General features: G+C 33.5%; 1 protein-coding gene and 1 long non-coding RNA gene across 2 annotated transcripts; one reads left to right on the forward strand and one right to left on the reverse strand.

Annotated features, from left to right (window-relative positions):
* Positions 1-1,365: 1,365 nt before the first annotated feature.
* On the forward strand, positions 1,366-15,695 carry LOC143048579 (GLIPR1-like protein 1). Its single transcript, XM_076222332.1, has 6 exons — positions 1,366-1,774; positions 2,487-2,624; positions 3,387-3,602; positions 5,075-5,181; positions 13,118-13,209; positions 14,589-15,695. The coding sequence occupies exons 2-6, from the start codon at positions 2,490-2,492 to the stop codon at positions 14,978-14,980; spliced, it is 942 nt and encodes a 313-aa protein (XP_076078447.1). The 5' UTR covers positions 1,366-1,774; positions 2,487-2,489; the 3' UTR covers positions 14,981-15,695.
* Positions 15,696-17,777: 2,082 nt separating this feature from the next.
* Positions 17,778-21,719, reverse strand: LOC143049387 (uncharacterized). Its single transcript, XR_012970211.1, has 3 exons — positions 21,529-21,719; positions 20,973-21,134; positions 17,778-18,002 (listed from the first exon to the last, which is right to left on the reverse strand). It is a non-coding gene; the product is annotated as an uncharacterized LOC143049387 (long non-coding RNA).
* Between the last annotated feature and the right edge of the window lie 1,808 nt (positions 21,720-23,527).

Consider the following 23,527-nt stretch of genomic DNA (forward strand, 5'->3'; position numbering starts at 1 on the left):
TATATGGTTTGTCTATATGCCTTCTTGTCTCTTTGTTGACATGTTTGCTTGTTTTTGTAGTTATTAAGATTAGAACACAATGTTGTACCAAGTCAGGAATATGATAGTTGTTATCCATTCGTTTGGTGTGTTTGAGCTTTTGATTTTGTCATTTGCTTAGGGACTTTTCGTTAAGAATTTTCTTCGGAGTTCGGTATTCTTGTTATTTTACTTTTTGCAAAGTTTTATATTTTCTTTTTCAGATACATATACAATGTTTAGTCACTCAATACACTCAATGAACTTTATTCAAACGACTGCTCACATCTCTTATAGTAAACTTAAGATTACAGATACTACCGAAAGAAGAAAAAAAGGTCTGCTTCAAATCTTGATCTTTCCTCGATATTGACAATATGAATCGGTGTCTCAACACACAAGCAACATATTTTCGAGGTCTTAGATACCACGTCGTCAAATCTGTAATGTTACCGAGTGTGTCTTATTCCCGGTTGTGACATTTGGAATGAGTGTGAATTTGCATGACGGGTGATGCCTGCATAGCAGGAGACTTTCATTATTTTTGTTTACGTCGTTTATCAGATTCCCTCGGATTTTGTTTGTTACCATGGTTTGTCTCCTCCTTACCGATTAAAGTAATTTAACATCGGTAAACTGGTGTCGCCTTCATTTTGAGCTTCTCCAATTGATGAAATTAATATTATAAATATTATATTAATACTATAGCTACATTATCGGTGAATCTTATTAACGGACTTCGAGTGTCGAATGCAAGCATGTAACATTCAACGATCAAATATCAAGTTCCACATCTCTCGAGGGGTTCATCTCATTTACAAAGGAGGAGTTTACAAGAAAATACATGTTTACATGCATTTCATTTTATGTCATATCAAATACGGGTATCTTATGATGACGTATTTTGATAACGTCTCAGCGTCTCGGGGAAACACAGATCCCTCCTGAAACGTATTTGTGGATATTCATGTCCCGTTCGATTTGCCAATACATCATTTAAGTAAACATATGTAGAATTTGTTCTGTAGGCAATATGTTATATTTTCAAATTTGTTTTTTTTTTCCAAATGTAAACTAACTGATACCAATTATAAGGTCCAATACCACCCGTCTTGAACATGTTAAATGATTTGTTAATTGTAGCTTCCTTGTAGATGATATAGTTGTACAAAACACGTGTTCAAATCTGTCTTGTTCAATGTTGTTCCTTTTTATAAAAATACACAGAATGTGATGTATAGTATACTATAAACTGTCATGTCAACAAACATTTACATGATAACGACAGAAACTTTCAATGTTATAACAAGAAGAAGTCTTAAAGAAAATTGGAAAAATATCAATTGTCATATCTAAGCATTAATAGGAAAATATTGCAGTGCCTCAATACATCTATCTTATCTAGAAAAACAATTGTGTAATAGCTCGTGTTGACTGTATGCAAGTGTCACATCAAAATTTAAAAAACAATAAACATGACAGACCAAAGCGACTTAATTTAATTTTGTATAAATTATTAGTGTTATCTAATTTGTGCGTCACTCCCCGGATAATGACAGTAGTGGACTGTTTTTCTCTCTTTTTACGATTGATACTTGATATTACGTATTTATTCTGCTTAAATTAGAAGTGATTTTGGATAAAAGGAAAAAAGTGTTTAGTAAACTCGTATAGTTACGGTGTAATTGGCTTTGATAATTTCTAGGAGTAACTGAAATTTCTATACAGGAATTATACATAAATTATATTTATTTATGTGAGTATACTTATTATTTAATAGCTTATGAGAACATTGGGAGAACAGGTTGGGGTAAGACGAAAAGGAAATGGCATAGAATACAAAGGAAATTAACATACATGAAATATTTATTGACCAGTAGCTGGACGGTTCAGCATAAGAAGTCCCACCCTACGACAAGATAAGTACAGCTTTGAGCATCGACTTAAGATATTGAGATCTAGAATAATGGCTATAGCTCTCTTTTTTTTAATTAACTTTAAACATCAAATCAAGATACATTGTTTTAATTCTGCTCCATATAAATGCTTAACTTTTGACAACGTGGTAATCTCTGGGTGTTTTTTTTTCTGGACAAAGGAACACAGGTCAAATGATTTTAAAAATAGCTCTCCCATTATAAGTCGTCGTAGTCTATTAAGTCTAAATAAGATATCACATAATGATCACGTATGAAACACATACGTGTTTGTATGTCCCAATACGGGGCATTCTGACTGTCGGACTGCGCATCCGATCGTTTGAAATCCGTCTGTTCGTCCACTGAATATAGCAAATGACAGTGCGAGTGGGGCATCCGTGTACTATTGACACGTTCTTGTTTCATAGCACTAAATGACATCTAACAACAATATTCTTCGACGCATATGTTGGAATAACTTTTGTTTGTTCTTTTTTACCATCAAATATTCTTCTGAACAACGTTAATTGTGATGGCTTTCTTTTTCAGATAATGGTTGTATTATCGTTCCTCGTGGTACTGTTACCCTTATTTGGAACATGTTTAGGTTCAATATATAGCTCATTGCTTTTAAATGAACATAACCGATATAGAAAAAGTGAAAATGCAGCCAACATGCAGAAATTAGTAAGTAATATTAACACTGTCAAATAATTATAATTGGCAACACAAATGTACAACAATCGTGAATCTAAAACCAGACTGACAGAAGAATATAGCAAATATAAATTTAGAGCCTGTTATATATCGAAGAATTGTCGACTTTATTACGGTTACTCGTTTTGACATTTATTTCTCGATGTTGAACTAGTATTGCAAGCAATACAGCTAAGATAAAACGCCCCTAGTGTCGATTTGTATGCATTCGATCGTTCACCCCCTGTTCCTGTAGTGACACCAATCAATTCTACTGAATTCAACATTATTTTATTTTTAACTAGCAACATATTATTAGTCAAATAAGGCGTATTTTACTATCTGTTACATAGGGATATACTATCAATAAGGAATACATTTCTTAAAGTGACACTAAAAAAATGTTATCTAGTCTTCTATAGATATAAGAATATGTGGTATGAGTGCCAATTAGACAAATCTACATCCAAGTCACAATTTTTAATAAAAAGAAATAAACAAAGAAGTTGGATGGCAGTTGCGGCCCTTGCTCCCGGCTCATATGCCCATGACTAAAATTTTGTTAGGGGCCAGCTGAGGATCAGCCCGGGTGCGGAACTTTCTCGTCGCCTTGAAGACCCATTGTTAGTCTTGGCTGTTGACTGCTCTTTGGTCGGGTTTTTGCCACTTCGACATTATTTACTTATTACTCTTTTTCAATCTATATATATATTGATTACCTTCATTTGATCATGTTTATCTGACTTGTACCAGGTCTGGAGTCCAACTCTTGAACAAGAGGCTACTGCTTGGGCTTCCAGATGTTCTAACAGCCATCAACAGAACGGTAGAGGAGAAAACCTGGCAATGCAAAGTGTTGGTGAAGATATAAATGTATTGATAAAGCGGGGTATTAAAATGTGGTTCGATGAGAAGAGAGACTATTCACCAGGGAGGGGCTTTAGTATGTCTACAGGACATTATACACAGGTAATTGTCAATATGTAAAATAATGTGACATAGTATGTATCTCAGAGCCTGATTATGCATCCTTTATTAGTAAATGCTCTAGAAAATATGCAATACAGTTCAGAATTGGGTGCGTTTAATTTGTGCGCATTTTGTGATTTTTTTAAGAATATTTTAAGTCTATTGAACGTATTAAAGATTGAATTGTATTACTGCGTAGTGATCAAAAATGAATAAGCTGAATTATTTTGGAATGTTCATCGAGAAGCAAACATGGAGGTTGGCCATAAGTCAAATCTAATCCAAATAATACAATGCTTTTATTCAACACACTAAGATCACTCCATTGCCGCGTGTTTAATTTATTTAACGTTTGCTGGTCACTCTTGGGTTTGTTTCACTACTCCACTGAAACGTGTTTATTCTGATAAGATTTAAACCTTTGCTTCTAAGGTTTGCTTGACTGCTCCATTGTTGCGGGTTTTTTTTTCGAACTCTTTAAACTTTTGCTGTTCACTCTTGGGTTGTTGACTGTTCATTGTTCCGTTTTTATTTAAATGTCTTTGAACTTTTGCTGTTTACTCTAAAAAAAAGTTCTCACTGCTCCACTGTGTTTATTCGGATTAGCTTGCTTGAAATTTTTGTTGTTTACTTTTAGGTTTGTTTAACTTTTCCATAGCCGCGCCTGTTTATATTCGGATTAATTTATTTTAAGTTTTGCTGTTCACTCATTGGTTTGTTTCAATGCTACATATTGATGCGTGTTTAGTCTGGCTAACATGTTTGACCTTTTGGTGTTGCTTCACTGCTCCGATGTCACGTGTTTATTCGGTGAAATTAAGACATTCTAGTTTAAATTGACCATCTTGGATTTGATCTGGTCCTTGTTATAATTTTGAATGGAATTCATAACGTGATATGGATTTGGCTATATATATGTGTGTGTGTGTGTATGTGTATGTGTCCCTTTTGTCATATAGCTCTTCAACTGATTTGAGTTTTATATCTTCTTGACTTTCAAATACTCGGCTTTGAGTATTCCTGATAAAGTTAAATCCAGAAAAGCGTACCGGAGGCATGAATTTTATAAATTTGTTTAAAAGGCCAGAGAACAGTGAAGTATCGGTTTTCTTTAAGAAAATTTCAAAATTTGTAGGAATAAATTTTGTTTTTATTTTTGACAATATTTATGCAAACTATATGATTGCTAGGCTTTGATGTTTTTATTTCTTCCTGTCATGCACATTTTGACTGACACATTTACAAGTTTAATGGATCATTAATTGAATTCCCATTGCACTTAAAAGGTGAGTTCAAGTGTACATGTTGTCTTAAACCTTAAGTCTAAGATTCAATTTACTATGTCTCAAAGGAAATGAAAATTAATATTAATGAGATAAAATTGTGTGGTCCAGGTTCAAACAACTTTTGTGATTTTACATCAAAGATGATTTTGAAAATACTGCATACATTATTTATTTTTTACATTGTAGATGGTGTGGGCGGACAGTAAACAACTGGGTTGTGGTGTACAGATATGTAACGCGAACTCAAAGTTCCCTATGAAATACATGTATTTAGTATGCTTTTATGACCCACCGTAAGTACTAGTCTATATATATGTTACACTCCCAAACGTGTCCAATTCCACCAAACGTGTCCGATTCCCCAAAACGTGTCTGTTCTCCCCAAACGTTTCCGTAATATTCAACATTGCCAAAACGTGTCCAATTTCATAACCCCCAAACGTATCCAATTTCATAACCCCAAAACGTGTCCGATAATTGTTATTCGCCAAAACGTGTCCATTATTACATGCCAGAACGTCTCAAGTATTTTAGCGCTAATACGTATACATTCATAGCCATCCCAAATCAATAACGTTTATGGCAATTACTATGATGGAAGACACAGTTTAGGTAGTGGCCATTTGTAGTTTGTTCAATGCCAGTTAATAATGATTAGCCTTAAACATTATTGCAAAAATAATCCGTAACATATGAATTGACTTTTGAGTAAAATTGATTGTTGTCCAGTTGCAAATATTTCATGTACATTTGATTAAACATACATATAATACTTGTACTGTTGAATTAATTTTTTACTATAAAAATTCTTTTGTACTAATAAACTCCGTTGATGCCTTTTATATTCATCCAAATATTGCATGGCATTTTTTCAGCAGAATTGACTTCCTCTCTTTCAACAGTTCTGATATTTTAAAAACTTTTAAAATCATAAACTTCTTATCAGGTTTTTTTTAATAGATTTTAGGTTTTGAACATCACGAAAGACACACGAACAAGAGACATAATGTCCAGTGTCAAATATTTCATGCTATATTTGAACGATATCCGCGTGCAAGCAATGAATACATTTGTCATTTCGGTGCCTTTTATAGCTGACTATGGGATATGAGCTTTCCTCATTGTTGAAGGCCATACAGTGACCTATAATAGAAGCGGTTAGTTTATGTATGATTTGGTCTCTTATGGAGATTTGTTTCATTGGAAATCATATCACAACTTCTTTTTAGCTCACCTGGCCCGAAGGGCCAAGTGAGCTTTTCTCATCACTTGGCATCCGGCGTCCGTCGTCGTCCGTCGTCGTTAACTTTTATAAAAAATCTTCTCCTCTAAAACTGCTGGGCCAAATTTAACCAAACATGGCCAAAATTATTATTATGGTATCTAGTTTAAAAATTGTGTCCGGTGACCCGGCCAACCAACCAAGATGGCCGCCATGGCTAAAAATAGAACATAGGGGTAAAATGCAGTTTTTGGCTTATAACTCAAAAACCAAAGCATTTAGAGCAAATCTGACAGGGGTAAAATTGTTAATCAGGTCAAGATCTATCTGCCGTAACATTTTGAGATGAATAGGACAACCCGTTGATAGGTTGCTGCCCCTGAATTGTTAATTTAAGGAAATTTTGCTATTTTTGGTTATTATCTTGAATATTATCATAGATAGAGATAAACTGTAAACAGCAAAAATGTTCAGCAAAGTAAGATCTACAAATAATCAACAGGACGAAAATGGTCTGTTGACCCCTTTAGGAGTTATTGCCCTTTATAGTCATTTTTTTTTCCATTTTTCGTAAATCTTAGTCATCTTTTACAAAAATCTTCTCCTCTGAAACTACTGGGCCAAATTAAAACCAAACTTGGCCAGAATCATCATTGGTGTATCTTGTTTAAAAATTGTGTCCGGTGACCCGGCCAACCAACCAAGATGGCCGCCATGGCTAAAAATAGAACATAGGGGTGAAATGTAGATTTTGGCTTATAACTCTGAAACCACAGCCTTTAGAGCAAATCTGACCAGGGGTAAAATTGTTTAACATGTCAAGATCCCGTTGTTGGGTTGCTGCCCCTGAATTGGTAATTTTAAGGAAATTTTGCTATTTTTGGTTATTATCTTGAATATTATTATAGATAGAGATAAACTGTAAACATCAATAATGTTAAGCAAAGTAGGATTTACAAATGAGTCAACATGACGGAAATGGTCAATTGATCCCTAAGGAGTTAGTGTCCTTTACAGTCAATTTTTAACAATTTTCATAAAATTTGTAAATTTTAACTAACATTTTCCACTGAAACTACTGGGCCAAGTCATTATAGATAGAGATAATTGTAAGGGACGACATCAAAAGATCAATGTAAGATAAAAAAACTTAATTCAAATAGTTTGGGGGGGGGGGGGGGGGTTGAACGGCTACAAGATTTGGTTATCCGACATTGATTTTTACATATATCCATATGGGTCAATCAATTTTTCCCAAATTAAGTTAAGAGGGGGGTGGGGGGGTCAGTGAAAAAACTATGTGAATTAAGGTTTTTATCCTTCATTGAACTTTTGATGTCGTCCCTAAGCAGCAAGAATGTTCAATAAAGTAAGATGTACAAACACATCACCATCACCAAAACACAATTTTGTCATGAAGCCATCTGCTTCCTTTGTTTAATATTCACATAGACCAAGGTGAGCGACACAGGCTCTTTAGAGCCTCTAGTTTATAATGATTTTTTAGCTCACCTGGCCCAAAGGGCCAATTGAGCTTTTCTCATCACTTGGCGTCCGGTGTCCGTCGTCCGTCGTCCGTTGTCTTAGTCGTCGTCGTCCGTCTTTAACTTTTACAAAAATCTTCTCCTCTGAAACTACTGGGCCGATTTCAACCAAACTTGGTTACAATCATCATTGGGGTATCTAGTTTAAAAATTGTGTCCAGTGACCCGGCCAACCAACCAAGATGGCCGCCATGGCTAAAAATAGAACATAGGGGTTAAATGCAGTTTTTGGCTTATCACTCAAACACCAAAGCATTTAGAGCAAATCGGACAAGAGGTAAAATTGTTTATCAGGTCAAGATCTATCTGCCCTGAAATTTTGAGATGAATTGGACAACCCGTTGATAGGTTGCTGCCCCTGAATTGGTAATTTTAAGGACATTTTGCTGTTTTTGGTTATTATCTTGAATATAATCATAGATAGAGATAAACTGTTAACAGCAAAAATGTTCAGCAAAGTAAGATCTACAAATAAGTCAACAAGACCAAAATGGTCTGTTGATTTCTTTAGGAGTTATTGCCCTTTATAGTCAATTTTTTACCATTTTTCGTAAATCTTAGTTATCTTTTACAAAAATCTTCTCCTCTGAAATTACTGGGCCATATTAAACCAAACTTGGCTACAATCATCATTGGGGTATCTAGTTTAAAAATTGTGTCCCGTGACCTGGCCAACCAACCAACCAAGATGGCCGCCATGGCTAAAAATAGAACATAGGGGTGAAATGTAGATTTTGGCTTATAACTCTGAAACCGCAGCCTTTAGAGCAAATCTAACATGGGGGTACTAACATTGTTTATCAGGTCAAGATCTATCTACCCAGATGAATCTGACAACCTGTTGTTGGGTTGCTGCCCCTGAATTGGTAATTTTAAGGAAATTTTGCTGTTTTTGGTTATTATCTTGAATATTATTATAGATAGAGATAAACTGTAAATATCAATAATGTTAAGCAAAGTAAGATTTACAAATAAATCAACATGACGGAAATGGTCAATTGACCCCTATGGAGTTATTGTCCTTTACAGTCAATTTTTAACAATTTTCATAAAATTTGTAAATTTTAACTAACATTTTCCACTGAAACTACTGGGCCAAGTTCATTATAGATAGAGATAATTGTAAGCAGCAAGAATGTTCAATAAAGTAAGATGTACAAACACATCACCATCACCAAAACACAATTTTGTCATGAAGCCATCTGCTTCCTTTGTTTAATATTCACATAGACCAAGGTGAGCGACACAGGCTCTTTAGAGCCTCTAGTTTATAATGATTTTTTAGCTCACCTGGCCCAAAGGGCCAATTGAGCTTTTCTCATCACTTGGCGTCCGGTGTCCGTCGTCCGTCGTCCGTTGTCTTAGTCGTCGTCGTCCGTCGTTAACTTTTACAAAAATCTTCTCCTCTGAAACTACTGGGCCGATTTCAACCAAACTTGGTTACAATCATCATTGGGGTATCTAGTTTAAAAATTGTGTCCAGTGACCCGGCCAACCAACCAAGATGGCCGCCATGGCTAAAAATAGAACATAGGGGTTAAATGCAGTTTTTGGCTTATCACTCAAACACCAAAGCATTTAGAGCAAATCGGACAAGAGGTAAAATTGTTTATCAGGTCAAGATCTATCTGCCCTGAAATTTTGAGATGAATTGGACAACCCGTTGATAGGTTGCTGCCCCTGAATTGGTAATTTTAAGGACATTTTGCTGTTTTTGGTTATTATCTTGAATATAATCATAGATAGAGATAAACTGTTAACAGCAAAAATGTTCAGCAAAGTAAGATCTACAAATAAGTCAACAAGACCAAAATGGTCTGTTGATTTCTTTAGGAGTTATTGCCCTTTATAGTCAATTTTTTACCATTTTTCGTAAATCTTAGTTATCTTTTACAAAAATCTTCTCCTCTGAAATTACTGGGCCATATTAAACCAAACTTGGCTACAATCATCATTGGGGTATCTAGTTTAAAAATTGTGTCCCGTGACCTGGCCAACCAACCAACCAAGATGGCCGCCATGGCTAAAAATAGAACATAGGGGTGAAATGTAGATTTTGGCTTATAACTCTGAAACCGCAGCCTTTAGAGCAAATCTAACATGGGGGTAACATTGTTTATCAGGTCAAGATCTATCTACCCAGATGAATCTGACAACCTGTTGTTGGGTTGCTGCCCCTGAATTGGTAATTTTAAGGAAATTTTGCTGTTTTTGGTTATTATCTTGAATATTATTATAGATAGAGATAAACTGTAAATATCAATAATGTTAAGCAAAGTAAGATTTACAAATAAATCAACATGACGGAAATGGTCAATTGACCCCTATGGAGTTATTGTCCTTTACAGTCAATTTTTAACAATTTTCATAAAATTTGTAAATTTTAACTAACATTTTCCACTGAAACTACTGGGCCAAGTTCATTATAGATAGAGATAATTGTAAGCAGCAAGAATGTTCAGTAAAGTAAGATGTACAAACACAGCACCATCACCGAAACACACTTTTGTCATGAATCCATCTGCTTCCTTTGTTTAATAATCACATAGACCGTGAGCGACACAGGCTCTTTAGAGCCTCTAGTTTTATCATACCGGGAATTTAGGATTGGGCCTATATTTTTACAGTTATTCGGGATTAAAACTAGTTTGGATTTTAATCTAAAAAAAATAAAGAGTTAGTAAAACCCGATTTTTTATGACTTCAGTAGAAATGGGACAGTTTCACTTCACGAGGTATCTGATTTGATATCTATAATTTAACTGAGCATTTGCATCCAACATAGCAGAACGAGCGCCCTCACTTTTACTAAGGTTAAACTACTGGTTTCGAAAATAGACCCAAAGTTTTTTACTCTATTTTTTTTTTTAATGAAATAGTAAGATGAGAAGACGTTAATGGAACAGCAATAACCAAATAACCTACGTATTTACTATATTGGCACGAATGGTAATTCCAGTCAAAGAAAAAAAATGTGGATACATTTGGGGGGTTGGACAAGTTTGTGTGCTTATACAAATGATACGTTTTGGCGCGGTTTTACAACTAGACATGTTTTGCAACAGTGGCGTCGATGTGGACGCGTTTAGGGGATGGACACGTTTCTGAGTGTTACATATATACAAGAAGTTCCCTATGAAATACATGTACTTAGTATGCTTTTATGACCCTCCGTAAGTATTATAAACAAGTATCTTATTACTCGTGTTTCTATTGCAGTCATCTTTATTGTCCTGAAATTAAAACTATCAATTAAAATGTTGTATAGCTTGTGAGGACAATGCTGTGTTGAAAATCTTAAAGCAAAAAGAGTTTGTTATTTCAAACCACGTGCTTCTTTCAAGCGACTGGGAGGTCTTGATACATCAGTACAAATCCAGTGAAAATCTCATTTTGAAGAAAAAAGCAATAAAACTCCTATATCAAAACAGCGTCCTACTTCACTTCTAGGAAGTATTTAAAACTCCTATATCAAATCAGCGTCCTACTTTACTTGCAGGAAGTATACTAATTGTGCAGCTACTGTAAGTATCTCTGTTGATTTTGCTATTTCATTAGGGACTTTCCGTTTAAATTTTCCTCGGAGTTCATCTTGATTTTGCCATTTCATTAGGGACTTTCCGTTTAAATTTTCCTCGGAGTTTAGTACTTTTGTGATTACTATTTATATTGCCCACACATTGGTCGCCTTGTCATCATCATCTAGATTTTTCGGCACCCTTTGCTGTCTATACCCCTTTTTGTTTGTTTTCTACGCTCTCTTCAAGCTCCGTCGTAGCTATTAACCTGTCTAACTGAGCTTTAACCACCTTGCCAAATAGATGTAGATATCTTCAATTTATAATTTTATTCAGATCTTCTGTGAACTACTGAATCTAACCAAATAAAGGGGGAACGTTTCCATTTGACACAGATAATTCCCCAGCTTGCATATGACGTTATAAAGAGTCATTACTCAAGAACGGTAAAAGTGACACCACCCAAATTCACATTTTATCTGTGTTTTATGTTATGCGTTCATTAAATTTGGTTAAGATTAGAGAACGGAAACGAATTGTAGGGACGTACGTATGCGTACTTACGGATGGACAAGGGTAACACTTAATGTCTCTGCTGCAGCGGGTGATATATAAAAAAAATCAGATGTTTTTATACTGAAATTGTACATACCCGACCAATGCCCGACTATCCCTACGACCCCTATACGATCAAGTCGATCTGGTCTGGCCGAGATAAGGCTGAGATCGAGTATAGTAGGTTTGGTCTACCTAGTCAAGTAAAGATCGTGTAGAGATCGTGAATTGGTCGGAATAATCGAATATGTATTCAATTAGTGGCCGGGTTGGGTCGTGATGGAGTCGTTAAGGAGTCGTGAATGGTCGGGTTATGGTCATGTAGAGTCGGATAGCAGTCGGGTAGAAGTCATAAACAGGCCCGATCAAGAATTTGGTCACACTTAGTCGTGGAAATTTGGACAATAGGGATCATCGGGTTGGTCTGATCGGCAGTGTGAACCTAGCTTAACGTTCATCTCAGCCTCGGGAACTTTGCTCCTTAGTGAAAGCAAGCTTAAGGATGTTTGCTGCTCAGTTTCAAAATAAATAACTTTCCATAAATCTAGTATATATTGAAAGGGGATTAATCGAGGAAGCAAAAAAGCAACAAAAAATAGTGGTCATTTTACTAGTTTTCGAGATATCAGCCATTGGAAATTTGGCGTGAAAATGTTCTATCTTGATTTTTCATAGCTTTATCATTGCCCAGTTAAAGTTCTCAAATACTATTGAAAAATAAATAAAATTTAATAAGACTTTTACAAATGGCTTATAAATATACTTGTGAAAGAGTTATAAAAAGAAAAATGGGGGTCCATGGGTAAAAACTTTTAAGGCATTCAAATGAATAAAACCAGAGGATTTCGAAAATCTGACAAAAATTCCAAAACATGACAAGCAAACATCCTTTAAGCAGCGGATGATATTATATAAATAACACATAACTGAGAGAGTGATAGAGCATCTATTGTTAAAAATAAAAAATAAGTTGAAAAAGCTGTGCAAATTTATCAGGGTTATAACTTTTCAAGTGAGTCTTCCTGGTTAATCACCACTCTTCTCTACTATACTGTTTATTTTATTTTATTTGATATTTTCATCTCATCTTGTCATGTGTGTTTGTGTTATGATATATGACTTTTGATGAACTTCTTTGTACCATTGTATCTTTATGGTGTTTGAGAAATAAAGAATCTTGAATCTTGTTACCCCGAGGAAACATTGCCAACCGCGGCGAAACCAAGGTTGACAATGCTTTTTCGAGGGGTACCAATCTGCTCTATCTCCCTCTTAACTATGTGTTATTAATTTTAATTAATTATACTGAATATCCAAATATTTGTAAATATTTTGAAAATATATATAAAGTAATGTTATTTAGCTATACATTTTTTATATTTGTTTGCAGAGGAAATTTTAACAATAGGGAACCATATATAAATGGACAGGCATGTTCTAGATGTCGATCAGGACAGAAGTGTGATGCAGGTCTATGTTCAGGTATAATAAAGTGGTTTGTTTTTCAATAACTTGTTTTAAATTTTTAAGATTATATTTAGGTGACAAACTTTTACAGTAAATAAGGTTATAAATTATTTTTTTTACTCGGTTTGATAAAAAGTTTGACCGTTGTATAGACACTTGCTTTTTGGTTTCTTACGACGACTATTTGGTTTCTTAAGATGAACTATTTTGTTTCTTGAGATATATCATTAATTTTGTTTCTTGTGATGTATCATTTGGTTTCTTGAGATAAACCATTTGTTACCTGAGATGTAACATTTGATTTCTTGAGATGTACCATTTGGTTTCTTGTGATATATCATTTGGTGTCTTGAGATAAACCATTTGTTTTGATTTTGATTTAAATATAATATCATTTGATTTCTTGAGATATACCATTGCCTTACTTGAGATGTACCATTTGATTTCTCGGGATGTACCTTTAATTTCTTGAGATGTACCCTTTGATTTTTCGGGATGTACCATTGGATATCGAGACATATCATTTGATATCGAGATGTACCATTTCATTTCTTGGGATGTACCATTTGATATTTAGATTTACCATTTGATTTTTCGGGATGTATCATTTGATATCGAGACGAACCCTTTGATATCGAGATGTACCATTTGATTTCTTGGGATGTACAATTTGATATTTAGATGTACCATTTGATTTCTCTGGATGTACCATTTGATTTCTTGGGATGTACCATTTAATGTCGAGATGTACCATTTGATTTCTTGGGATGTACCATTTGATTTCTTGGGATGTACCATTTGATTTCTTAAGATATATCATTTGGTGTCTCGAGATATACCGTAACCGTTTAGTTGTTGTGGATGTACAATTTGGTTTCTTGAGATATACCATTTGGTTACGCGTTAGATATGCCATATGGTTTCATGGGATGTATAAATTGGTTTCTTGAGATATCTGTCCTTGGTTATCTTAAAGCATACTAGTGCTATCAAGTTTCTTGTCTGAGATATTCTATTTGGTTTCTTCATATAAACCATTTGGGTTCTTAAGGTGTACCATTATGGTTCTTTAGATATATCAAGTGATTTCAGGGGATGTGCCGTTCGGTATCTTGAGATATACCATTTGATTTCTTCAGATATACCATTTCTTGAAATGTACCATTTAGTTTCTTGAGATATACTATTTGGGTTCTTGAGATGCATACCATTTGGTTCTCGAGATATTCAGTATATAAATATCATTTGGTGAATTGAGATATATCAATTGGTGTCTGTTTTTTTGCATATATTTGTAATTGTCATCAATCATTTTATAATTACATATAACTGGTGACATGTTCTAGTCAATTAATTACAGCTTGTTATTGTTAAATGCTTATACTATATTGTAGATCACTCTACAGGAGGACGAAATGTACCGAGTACACCAACAAAAGTCAACAGCAGAAGTAACGTTAACGGAGGAACAGATTGGAAATATAGTCCCTGGAAGATTGTCAATGAAAATCAGCGTACCAAACCTGATCAAAACAGGCGTATAACTACAACCAGAGAGAACAAACCAAATGGTAGAGTCGTTTGGAGCTGGACATCAGGAAACAATAGGAGAGGTCAGCAAACAAACAATCAAAATTCTCAGCCACGGACAAGTAGGAACTGGAATCTTCCACAAAGTTGGAATAGGAACACGGGTAGAAATATGAACATAAGAAGAAGAGTTTGGACCAGTGGACAAAATACAGGGACACCTATCACTAACTGGTCATACAGTTGGAGCTCGTAAATTTCAAAAAAAAAATTTTTTGTTATATATGCTAATGATACTTCAGATTATAGATTTGAGCAAGATGAAAAAAGCTGACATGGTAATGTATCTAATATGATGCTCTTTTTTATATACAGACCATAGTATCACCCCGAGACTTGACAAGTCTATATGTATCTGATTAAACTGTCCAGTAAGGAATATTTGTCATTTTTTTTAACTGTAGAATTTGTAGTAAACTCCACAACTCATGTATTTTTCTTTTGAAATAAATCTTATTTGCCAGCTAACAACTCATCTTTATCGACATTTACCGGCAACGTTGGTGTGTCAGATAAAGTAATAGTTTAAAAGTTCAAAAGTATTTGACGTATATAATACACCATTTTGTTAAGATTTGTTTTTGTTGTTGTTTTGACTTCTTTATGTTTTTAATGCCCACATCAGAAAGCCGTCTTGAATAAAATCGTCTGTAGTTTACATAAAAAGTCGATATACCAATAGGTGATAATTGTGCACAACTCTTGAAATTATTTTTTTTTTAATTTTATATTTGATTTGAATCAGTATTTTCTCAAAATTACGTTCTCTCACTGTCATTGATAAACTCATCATATATACCAGAACTAAATTTAGTATATACGCCAGACGGGCGTTTCGTCTACAAAAGACTCATCAGTGACGCTCGAATTTCATCGAGCGCTTGTGTCACTTTTATCCAGTAAATCTTGACATAAAGAATACCACGGAGCTTCGGAAGGGTAAGCATACTATAGTATCCGACTCTATATGTGGCACCCGTCGTGTTGCTCATTTTAGTACAAAGCTGGTCAACTCATCTGGTTTCGCTTCCTTCACCATGTTTTTTCACTTCACGTGATTGGTACTTATATAAAATGAAATATAAAATTTCAAGGTTTGAACTAAGTAATTGAACTGCTGGCGCCTCCAATTAAAGTCACCCATGAGATCTCCCGTATATGTATTGACTTGTTGTTTACTATGAAAGTATTCGGATGAAAATATGTCATAGACTGAAATTTTAAATTATATGGTACATTATATTTTACATCTGTTTTATTATTTTATTACAGTAATGGACATGTTATCATCTGGGTCTTTCATTGTTTTATGGAAAGTTGACCAACTGATAAAATATTACTTAACAATTTATAATAAGCACTTGTATTTGAGTGTCAGAATGTTTAACTAAATCTAATCAAACAAGGACATTAAAGATATAAAAACCAATTTGCTACATTTTACGTAGGATACTTTCGATGAATTCAGGAAACAAAATATAACGGTCAAAAGGGAAGGAGTACAGCTCACAATTCAGTTTTGAGATAATAACAAGAAAATTATTTTATTTTGCTAGAATATTGTTTACTTACATTTGCAGTTTTATTCAAGTATAAAACTGCGAGACAACTGTATTTCATGTTCTAAAATTTGTAAATTTTATTCATTCTAAATACTAGTTGATATTAAATTTAAAGATGGATACTCAATAGCAACAAGTAACAATAAATTAATATCGTATTGTTGTTCGGTGTGAGTCAAGGCTCCGTGTTGAAGGTCGTATATTGATCTATAATGGTTTACTTTTATAAATTGTTATTTGGATGGAGAGTTGTCTTATTGGAACTCACACCATTTCTTCCTATATCTATATAGCTCTCTGTTCGGTGTGAGCCAAGGCTCCAGGTTTGACGACCGTACCTTGACCTATAATGGTTTACTTTTATAAATTGTGACTTGAATGGAGAGTTCAACTTGTCTCATTGGCACTCATACCACATCTTCTTATATATATATATATGAATAATAATTATTGAATTTGATGAATATTTAAGGAGCTATCTAGTACATTGTACTTTGATACCGACATCTTTATTATGCAAATTTCAACTTTATGACTTTGGACCTTATATAATGTCACCTACATACATATTTTAATTTCAAATATTTTCAATTAATTTTAATGTTCATGTAGAAAAGATAAAGGAGAGGAGTTGGTTGATGAAGACATTTGTTGAATTTCTAATCACGACAACGTCCATCACGGTCGAGTAAAGTATATATTGATGAAAATCTGCTAAGGTCAACAAATACGATTGATACAGGTTTCATAGGGGTCGGCACATGTCTAGTTGCTTTATTTTTTTTAGTCCCGTAATGTGTTTTAGAGCAGGTGTACACCAACAAACGACAATCAATGCAATGCAGGCTAAAAATTTTGATACAGGCACACAGCTAACCATGCCTGCGGGTGCCCAACCAGCCTTTAACCCGACAAAGGGGTTTAAAAACGCAACATACATTAATAAAATCGCTGTTGCTTTTCTTTTTTGTGTTTTAGCCGTGTACCGACTGATTCTGTATCTTGGATGGATAATCTATATCCCATTTCTTCTATCATCTATAAAACCAATTGTAAAGGGGTTGACTGAATCGAAATTATACATAGCTAAAAACTTACAAGAATACTTATTTACAGACAGAAAGTTACGACTAGAGAGTCACATATGTTCTATGTTTACTTCAAAACATGTGTCTTTCAGAACCTTTTAACCTGTTTACTCCTTAAACATTGTCCTACGTGAACTATGTCTCAATATCAATGTAAGAGTTTGTAAACCACTGACGGATTATTAATGTGGATTATCTTTGAAATGGATGTTAAAAATCTTGGAATTGTTGTTATAGTTAATCTTGTAATGCTAAAACAGTCTACTGAGCCAAATTTTAAACCAATATCATAAATACGTCAAACAAATAAATTATTAATAATCATTTACACCTAAAAAGTTTATTTAATTCTGTCATTATATCATTCCAGCAATGACACCAGCACCCATTCCATCTAGAGCCCCACTTGCTTCTTTCTTCACAAATCTTTTCATTTTTTGAGTAATTTTCCACATTATTCCTAATATAAGACAGAGGAGAGCCGATGTTAAACAAAACCAAAAGGTCCAATTTATATTATCAGGGTCATTAGTGCCGTGAATTATGGCTCCAATTAGTAGCATTCCAACTGAAAGAAACAAATTCAGATTCAGATTCAATAGTTTATTAAAGTCTTACCACATACAACATGATTAAAACAAGATACAATTATAAAATTAATTATACAGTAAACATAGTTAAAACAATTAAATACATGTATGTGCCATTCTTAAAAGAATTATGAGAGACTATTAAAATACAAATAATACTTATTCGTTTTATAAAATACTACAAATACAGTAGTTAATGATATAAAATACTGCTTCTCCTTGTTAAAATGTTATTGCAGGTTTTGGCAACAATATTACAAATATTGGTATTTTTAAACATATATATAAATTTTTCTTCATCAGACAAGTTTAAAAACATCATTATGACACAATATATCAATAAAAAGTGCATGTCTTAGATCTTCATACAAGGGACAATTTAAAAGTACATGTTTTTCATCCTCTAAAATATTACAGTTAAAACAGACTCTTTCGTCTAGATTTTTTCTTTCATATCGACCAGTTTCAATTTTTAATGGTGCTACACCACATCTAAACTTTGAAAAAGCACTACGATGGCGCTGTGGCATTTTCTGTAGCAAATATTGCTCAGTGTTATAAGTATGTTTAAAAAGTTTAAAAAAAAAAACAAACAGATTTATGTTTATAACTGTGAATGATAAACTTCATTATGGTGATTCAGGTTTTTTTTTATTTATTTTTTTTATTCTCTCATCCGACCCCTACAGGAGTTGAAGCAAAGGTACCTCAACATGAAGTGATGGTATAACAATAGATATACAGCATACAATCTATCCGACCCCAACGGGAGTTGAAGCAAATCCCTTAAACATGTAGTGATGGAATAATGATAGATATATAGCAGATAATCTAGCCGACCGGTCCTTCAACGTGTAGTGCCGGAATAACAATAGATATATATACAATTATATAGCAGAACGTCAGTTCAATAAAAAAAAACATAAGTTTTAGATCGAACATTAAAATAGCAGGAATAAAGGTCATCGAGCAAAACCCATACCGCAAGGAAAGCTATACAAGTCCCCGAAATGATTGATGTAAAACAATTCAACGGAATCATTAATCTTTTTTAATATAATTAATGAAAAAACAGAATTTGGTGGGTTAGATGTAAACATGTCAGCCTTTTTATAGAACCGAGTTCAACTTTTACTAAAAGATAAGGCTTCGTTATATTATCAATCACAATATAACCTATTAAGGTATATCATAGGTATATATTTCCTCAGATAGAATTTGTTTGCCAAAATTAAGATTTTCTATGCTTTTTCCAAAAATATAATAAAAAATGTTGGGTCACCGTGTTATTTTTCAAGTAACTGGTTGAACGAAATTGCCCAAAGGAGTAGGTCCGGTAAGGGCCGATTTCGGCCTCAATTTTCAAGTTCATCTAACGAAAGATTTTAGACACTTTCTAAACACTTAAGTGTCTATTTCAATTGATTCAATTCGTTAATGTGGAAGATTTTAACTTAATAAGTCATTTAAAACGCCCCGATTCAAGCTTAAATATGAAAAATCTATCAAATATGCCAAAAATCGTCACTTTTCAGATGGTTTTTGTCAAAAATGAAAGTGGCCGCATCCGTGTTCATCCTCAACCTTTATATATATTATGTATTATCATCAAATACAACTGACATTTCAATATTATGAATGAACACGAATGCGGCCACTTTCATTTCAGACGGAAACCGTCTAAAATTTAACTAAAATGCTACAATAGTGAAGATTTCAGTAATTTAGCATGACTTAATGTTGCTAGTACCCAATATATGTGCATTGTGTTGTCAAAAACAGCCCATATTTATGTAGCAGAGGCATTCTACTTTGCAATAAATATCTAAACGATTACATTTTCACAATTTTCTAAAACTGCTATATTTTGAGGCCAAAAAGGGGTCTTACTGAACCTACTCCTTTGCTTACATTGTTCATGAAAAAACACATTTTTGTGCATAAAAAAAAGAAATTTATCAGATAGAATTTTGTAATAAATTATTATTAGATAGGTTTTATTATATGCTTTAAGAAAATAAAAAGAAAAAATGGTGTCACCGAAATTATTTTCTTACTAAAAGTAAAGTATTAAATTGTCCCTATTAGTCCAGTTTAATTTTTTACTAAAAGAGTTATCTCCCCTTAAATGGCCAAGTTGAAAAAATAATTATAAAAACACAAATATTTTGTATTTATGTAAACATTTTAAAACTGCGATGAATCACCTAGTTTTCTTTTTATAAATAAAACAGTCTAACCTAAAAGGAGTAGGTCCGGTAAGGACCGATTTTGGCCTCAAATTTCAGGTTTATCTGACGAAAGATTTTGACCACTTTTTAAACACTTAAGTGTCTATCTTATTTGAATTAATTAGTTTATGTGAAAGATTTTAACAGATTTAGTCATTAAAAACGATCCGATTCAAGCTCAAATATGAAAAATCTACCTAATATGCCGAAAAATGTCACTTTTCAGATGGTTTTTGGTAAAAATGAAAGTGGCCGCATCCGTGTTCATCCTCAACCTTTATATATGTTATGTATTATCAACAAATACAACTTACATTTAAATATTAAGGATGAACACGAATGCGTCCACTTTCGTTTATCACGAAAACCGTCTAAAATTTAACTAAAATGCTAGAATTATGAGGATTTCAGTAATTTGGCATGACTTAATGGTGCTAGTACCGGATATATGTGCATTGTATTGTCAAAAACAGCCTATATTTATGTAGCTGAAGCATTCTACTGTCCAATAAATAACTAAAGGTTTACATTTTAACAATTTTGTAAAACTGCTATATTTTGGGGCCAAAAAGGGGTCTTACTGAACCTACTCCTTTGCAAATCTTTCTCCAAATTTGCAGATTTGGGCAGAGATCTAGACCGATTGTGTACTGCGATTATACAATCCAAGATGGCGGTATACCATGAATCTACCTTAACACTATATCGACTACTCACACGAAGCTAATTGAAGGGTGAAGTTCATGTGGTAGCATTCACAATTACACATAGTTTGCGTATAGCATAATATCACTAGGTTTGCTCCATCCCAACAAATCAGGAAAAACATACAACTATCCGCACAAACAAATAGTCCGAAGGCAGCTTTTAGTCCACATCCTAGAAAAATAACATCTAATGAGTAAAAACAACTAACATATTAATCATAAGTAGTAGTACATTTTGTACTACATGTTAGTATTGTTTATATCTTAATAAGTTGTTCTTTCTACTTTTCCGTCGAAGACTTTTGATTTTGTTCTGATTACTATTTTTTTCAACCTAATTATTTTCTTTCGTTATTTGGTTGTTTCACAAGACGTCGCTTAGATATTTAGTATTATGATATCGAACAGTTTATACGCTTCCTTTGTAAGCGTTGTAACTTAGCCGACCATTGTTTTTCCTCTTGTGTACTACTTCTTCTCATTGATAGGTTTATATATATCTATGTACAATTGAGATTCAGTATGCAATTTCGTGAAATACTGATACTAAAAAAGGACAAACAAACCTAGTTCGCTATTCAAAGTGCTCCAATTATCATTCGCTATTCCAATGATAGCAGATAATGTCAGAATCCATGCAATCATAGTCAGACAAAGACTTGTAATACCGCGACAAACGGCTATTCCCGCATTGGCTTGACCAACTGGACTTGCTGCCTCCATTTTGGCGGACAAGTTAATTATTTTAAAATGATATTAAATATACTACTGGGCTTCCTATCAAATAATTTCCTTGAAGGAAACCTATCTATATTTTAATTGTTACGGAAACAACAAACTTATCTTTAAGTTATCTCTGATCTTTGACCTGCATGAACTGTGTTGTATCCTCTATGAACGTTTCTGAGATTTATTGAGCATCTTATGTACGATAACAAATTACATAAAAGGTGGTACTTAAATGGGATACAATGAAAAGTCAAAAAAAAAAAGAAAAGAAGAAAAGAAAAGTCACGGTGGTATTAATGTGGAATAAATGCGTAATAGACAATGAAAAGTCACGGTGGTATCAATGTGGAATAAATACGTTATATACAATGAAAAGTAACCGTGGTGTCAATTAGGGATAAATACGTTATATACAATGAAAAGTAACCGTGGTGTCAATTAGGGATAAATACGTTATATACAATGAAAAGTAACCGTGGTGTCAATTACGGATGAATACGTAATATACAATGAAAAGTAACCGTGGTGTCAATTAGGGATAAATACGTTATATACAATGAAAAGTAACCGTGGTGTCAATTAGGGATAAATACGTAATATACAATGAAAAGTAACCGTGGTGTCAATTAGGGATAAATACGTTATATACAATGAAAAGTAACCGTGGTGTCAATTAGGGATAAATACGTTATATACAATGAAAAGTAACCGTGGTGTCAATTAGGAATAAATACGTTATATACAATGAAAAGTAACCGTGATGTCAATTAGGGATAAATACGTAATATACAATGAAAAGTAACCGTGGTGTCAATTAGGGATAAATACGCTATATACAATGAAAAGTAACCGTGGTGTCAATTAGGAATAAATACGTTATATACAATGAAAAGTAACCGTGGTGTCAATAAGGAATAAATACGTTATATACAATGAAAAGTAACCGTGGTGTCAATTAGGGATAAATACGTAATATACAATGAAAAGTAACCGTGGTATCAATTAAGGATAAATACGTAATATACAATGAAAAGTCACAGTGGTATCAATTAGGGATAAATACGTTATATACAATGAAAAGTAACCGTGGTGTCAATGTGGAATAAATAAACAATATACAATGAAAAGTCACGGTGGTGTCAATTAGGAATAAATACGTTATATACAATGAAAAGTAACCGTGGTGTCAATTAGGAATAAATACGTTATATACAATGAAAAGTAACGGTGGTATCAATTAGGGATAAATACGTTATATACAATGAAAAGTAACCGTGGTGTCAAATAGGGATAAATACGTTAAATACAATGAAAAGTAACGGTGGTATCAATTAGGGATAAATACGTAATATACAACGAAAAGTCACGGTGGTATTTATCTGGAATAAATAAATAATAGACAATGAAATGTCACGGTGGTATCAATATGGGGAAAATACGTTATAGACAATGAAAAGTCACGGTGGTATCAATATGGGGAAAATACGTTATAGACAATAAAAAGTCACGGTGGTTTCAATATGGGGAAAATACGTTATAGGCAATGAAAAGTCACGGTGGTATCAATATGGAGAAAATACGTTATAGACAATAAAAAGTCACGAGAGTATCAATATGGGATAAATACGTAATAAACAATGAAAAGTCGCGGTGGTATCAATGTGGAATAAATAAACAATAGACAATGAAAAGTCGCGGTGGTATTTATGTGGAATGAATAAATAATAGACAATAAAAAATCACGGTGGTATCAATATGGGATAAATACGTAATAGACAATAAAAAGTCAGGGGGTATCATAATGGAATAAAAACGTAATAGACAATAAAGGTCAGA

This window comes from Mytilus galloprovincialis, chromosome 10 (genome assembly GCF_965363235.1).
Source record: "Mytilus galloprovincialis chromosome 10, xbMytGall1.hap1.1, whole genome shotgun sequence".
Taxonomy (NCBI): domain Eukaryota; kingdom Metazoa; phylum Mollusca; class Bivalvia; order Mytilida; family Mytilidae; genus Mytilus; species Mytilus galloprovincialis.

Bases quoted from the DNA above. Each gene is read 5' to 3' on its own strand.
- LOC143048579 (XM_076222332.1), top strand. From the start codon at position 2,490: ATGGTTGTATTATCGTTCCTCGTGGTACTGTTACCCTTATTTGGAACA. The intron at 5,182-13,117 runs GTAAGTACTAGT...ATTTGTTTGCAG, and splicing joins GTATGCTTTTATGACCCACC to AGGAAATTTTAACAATAGGG. The intron at 13,210-14,588 runs GTATAATAAAGT...ACTATATTGTAG, and splicing joins TGATGCAGGTCTATGTTCAG to ATCACTCTACAGGAGGACGA.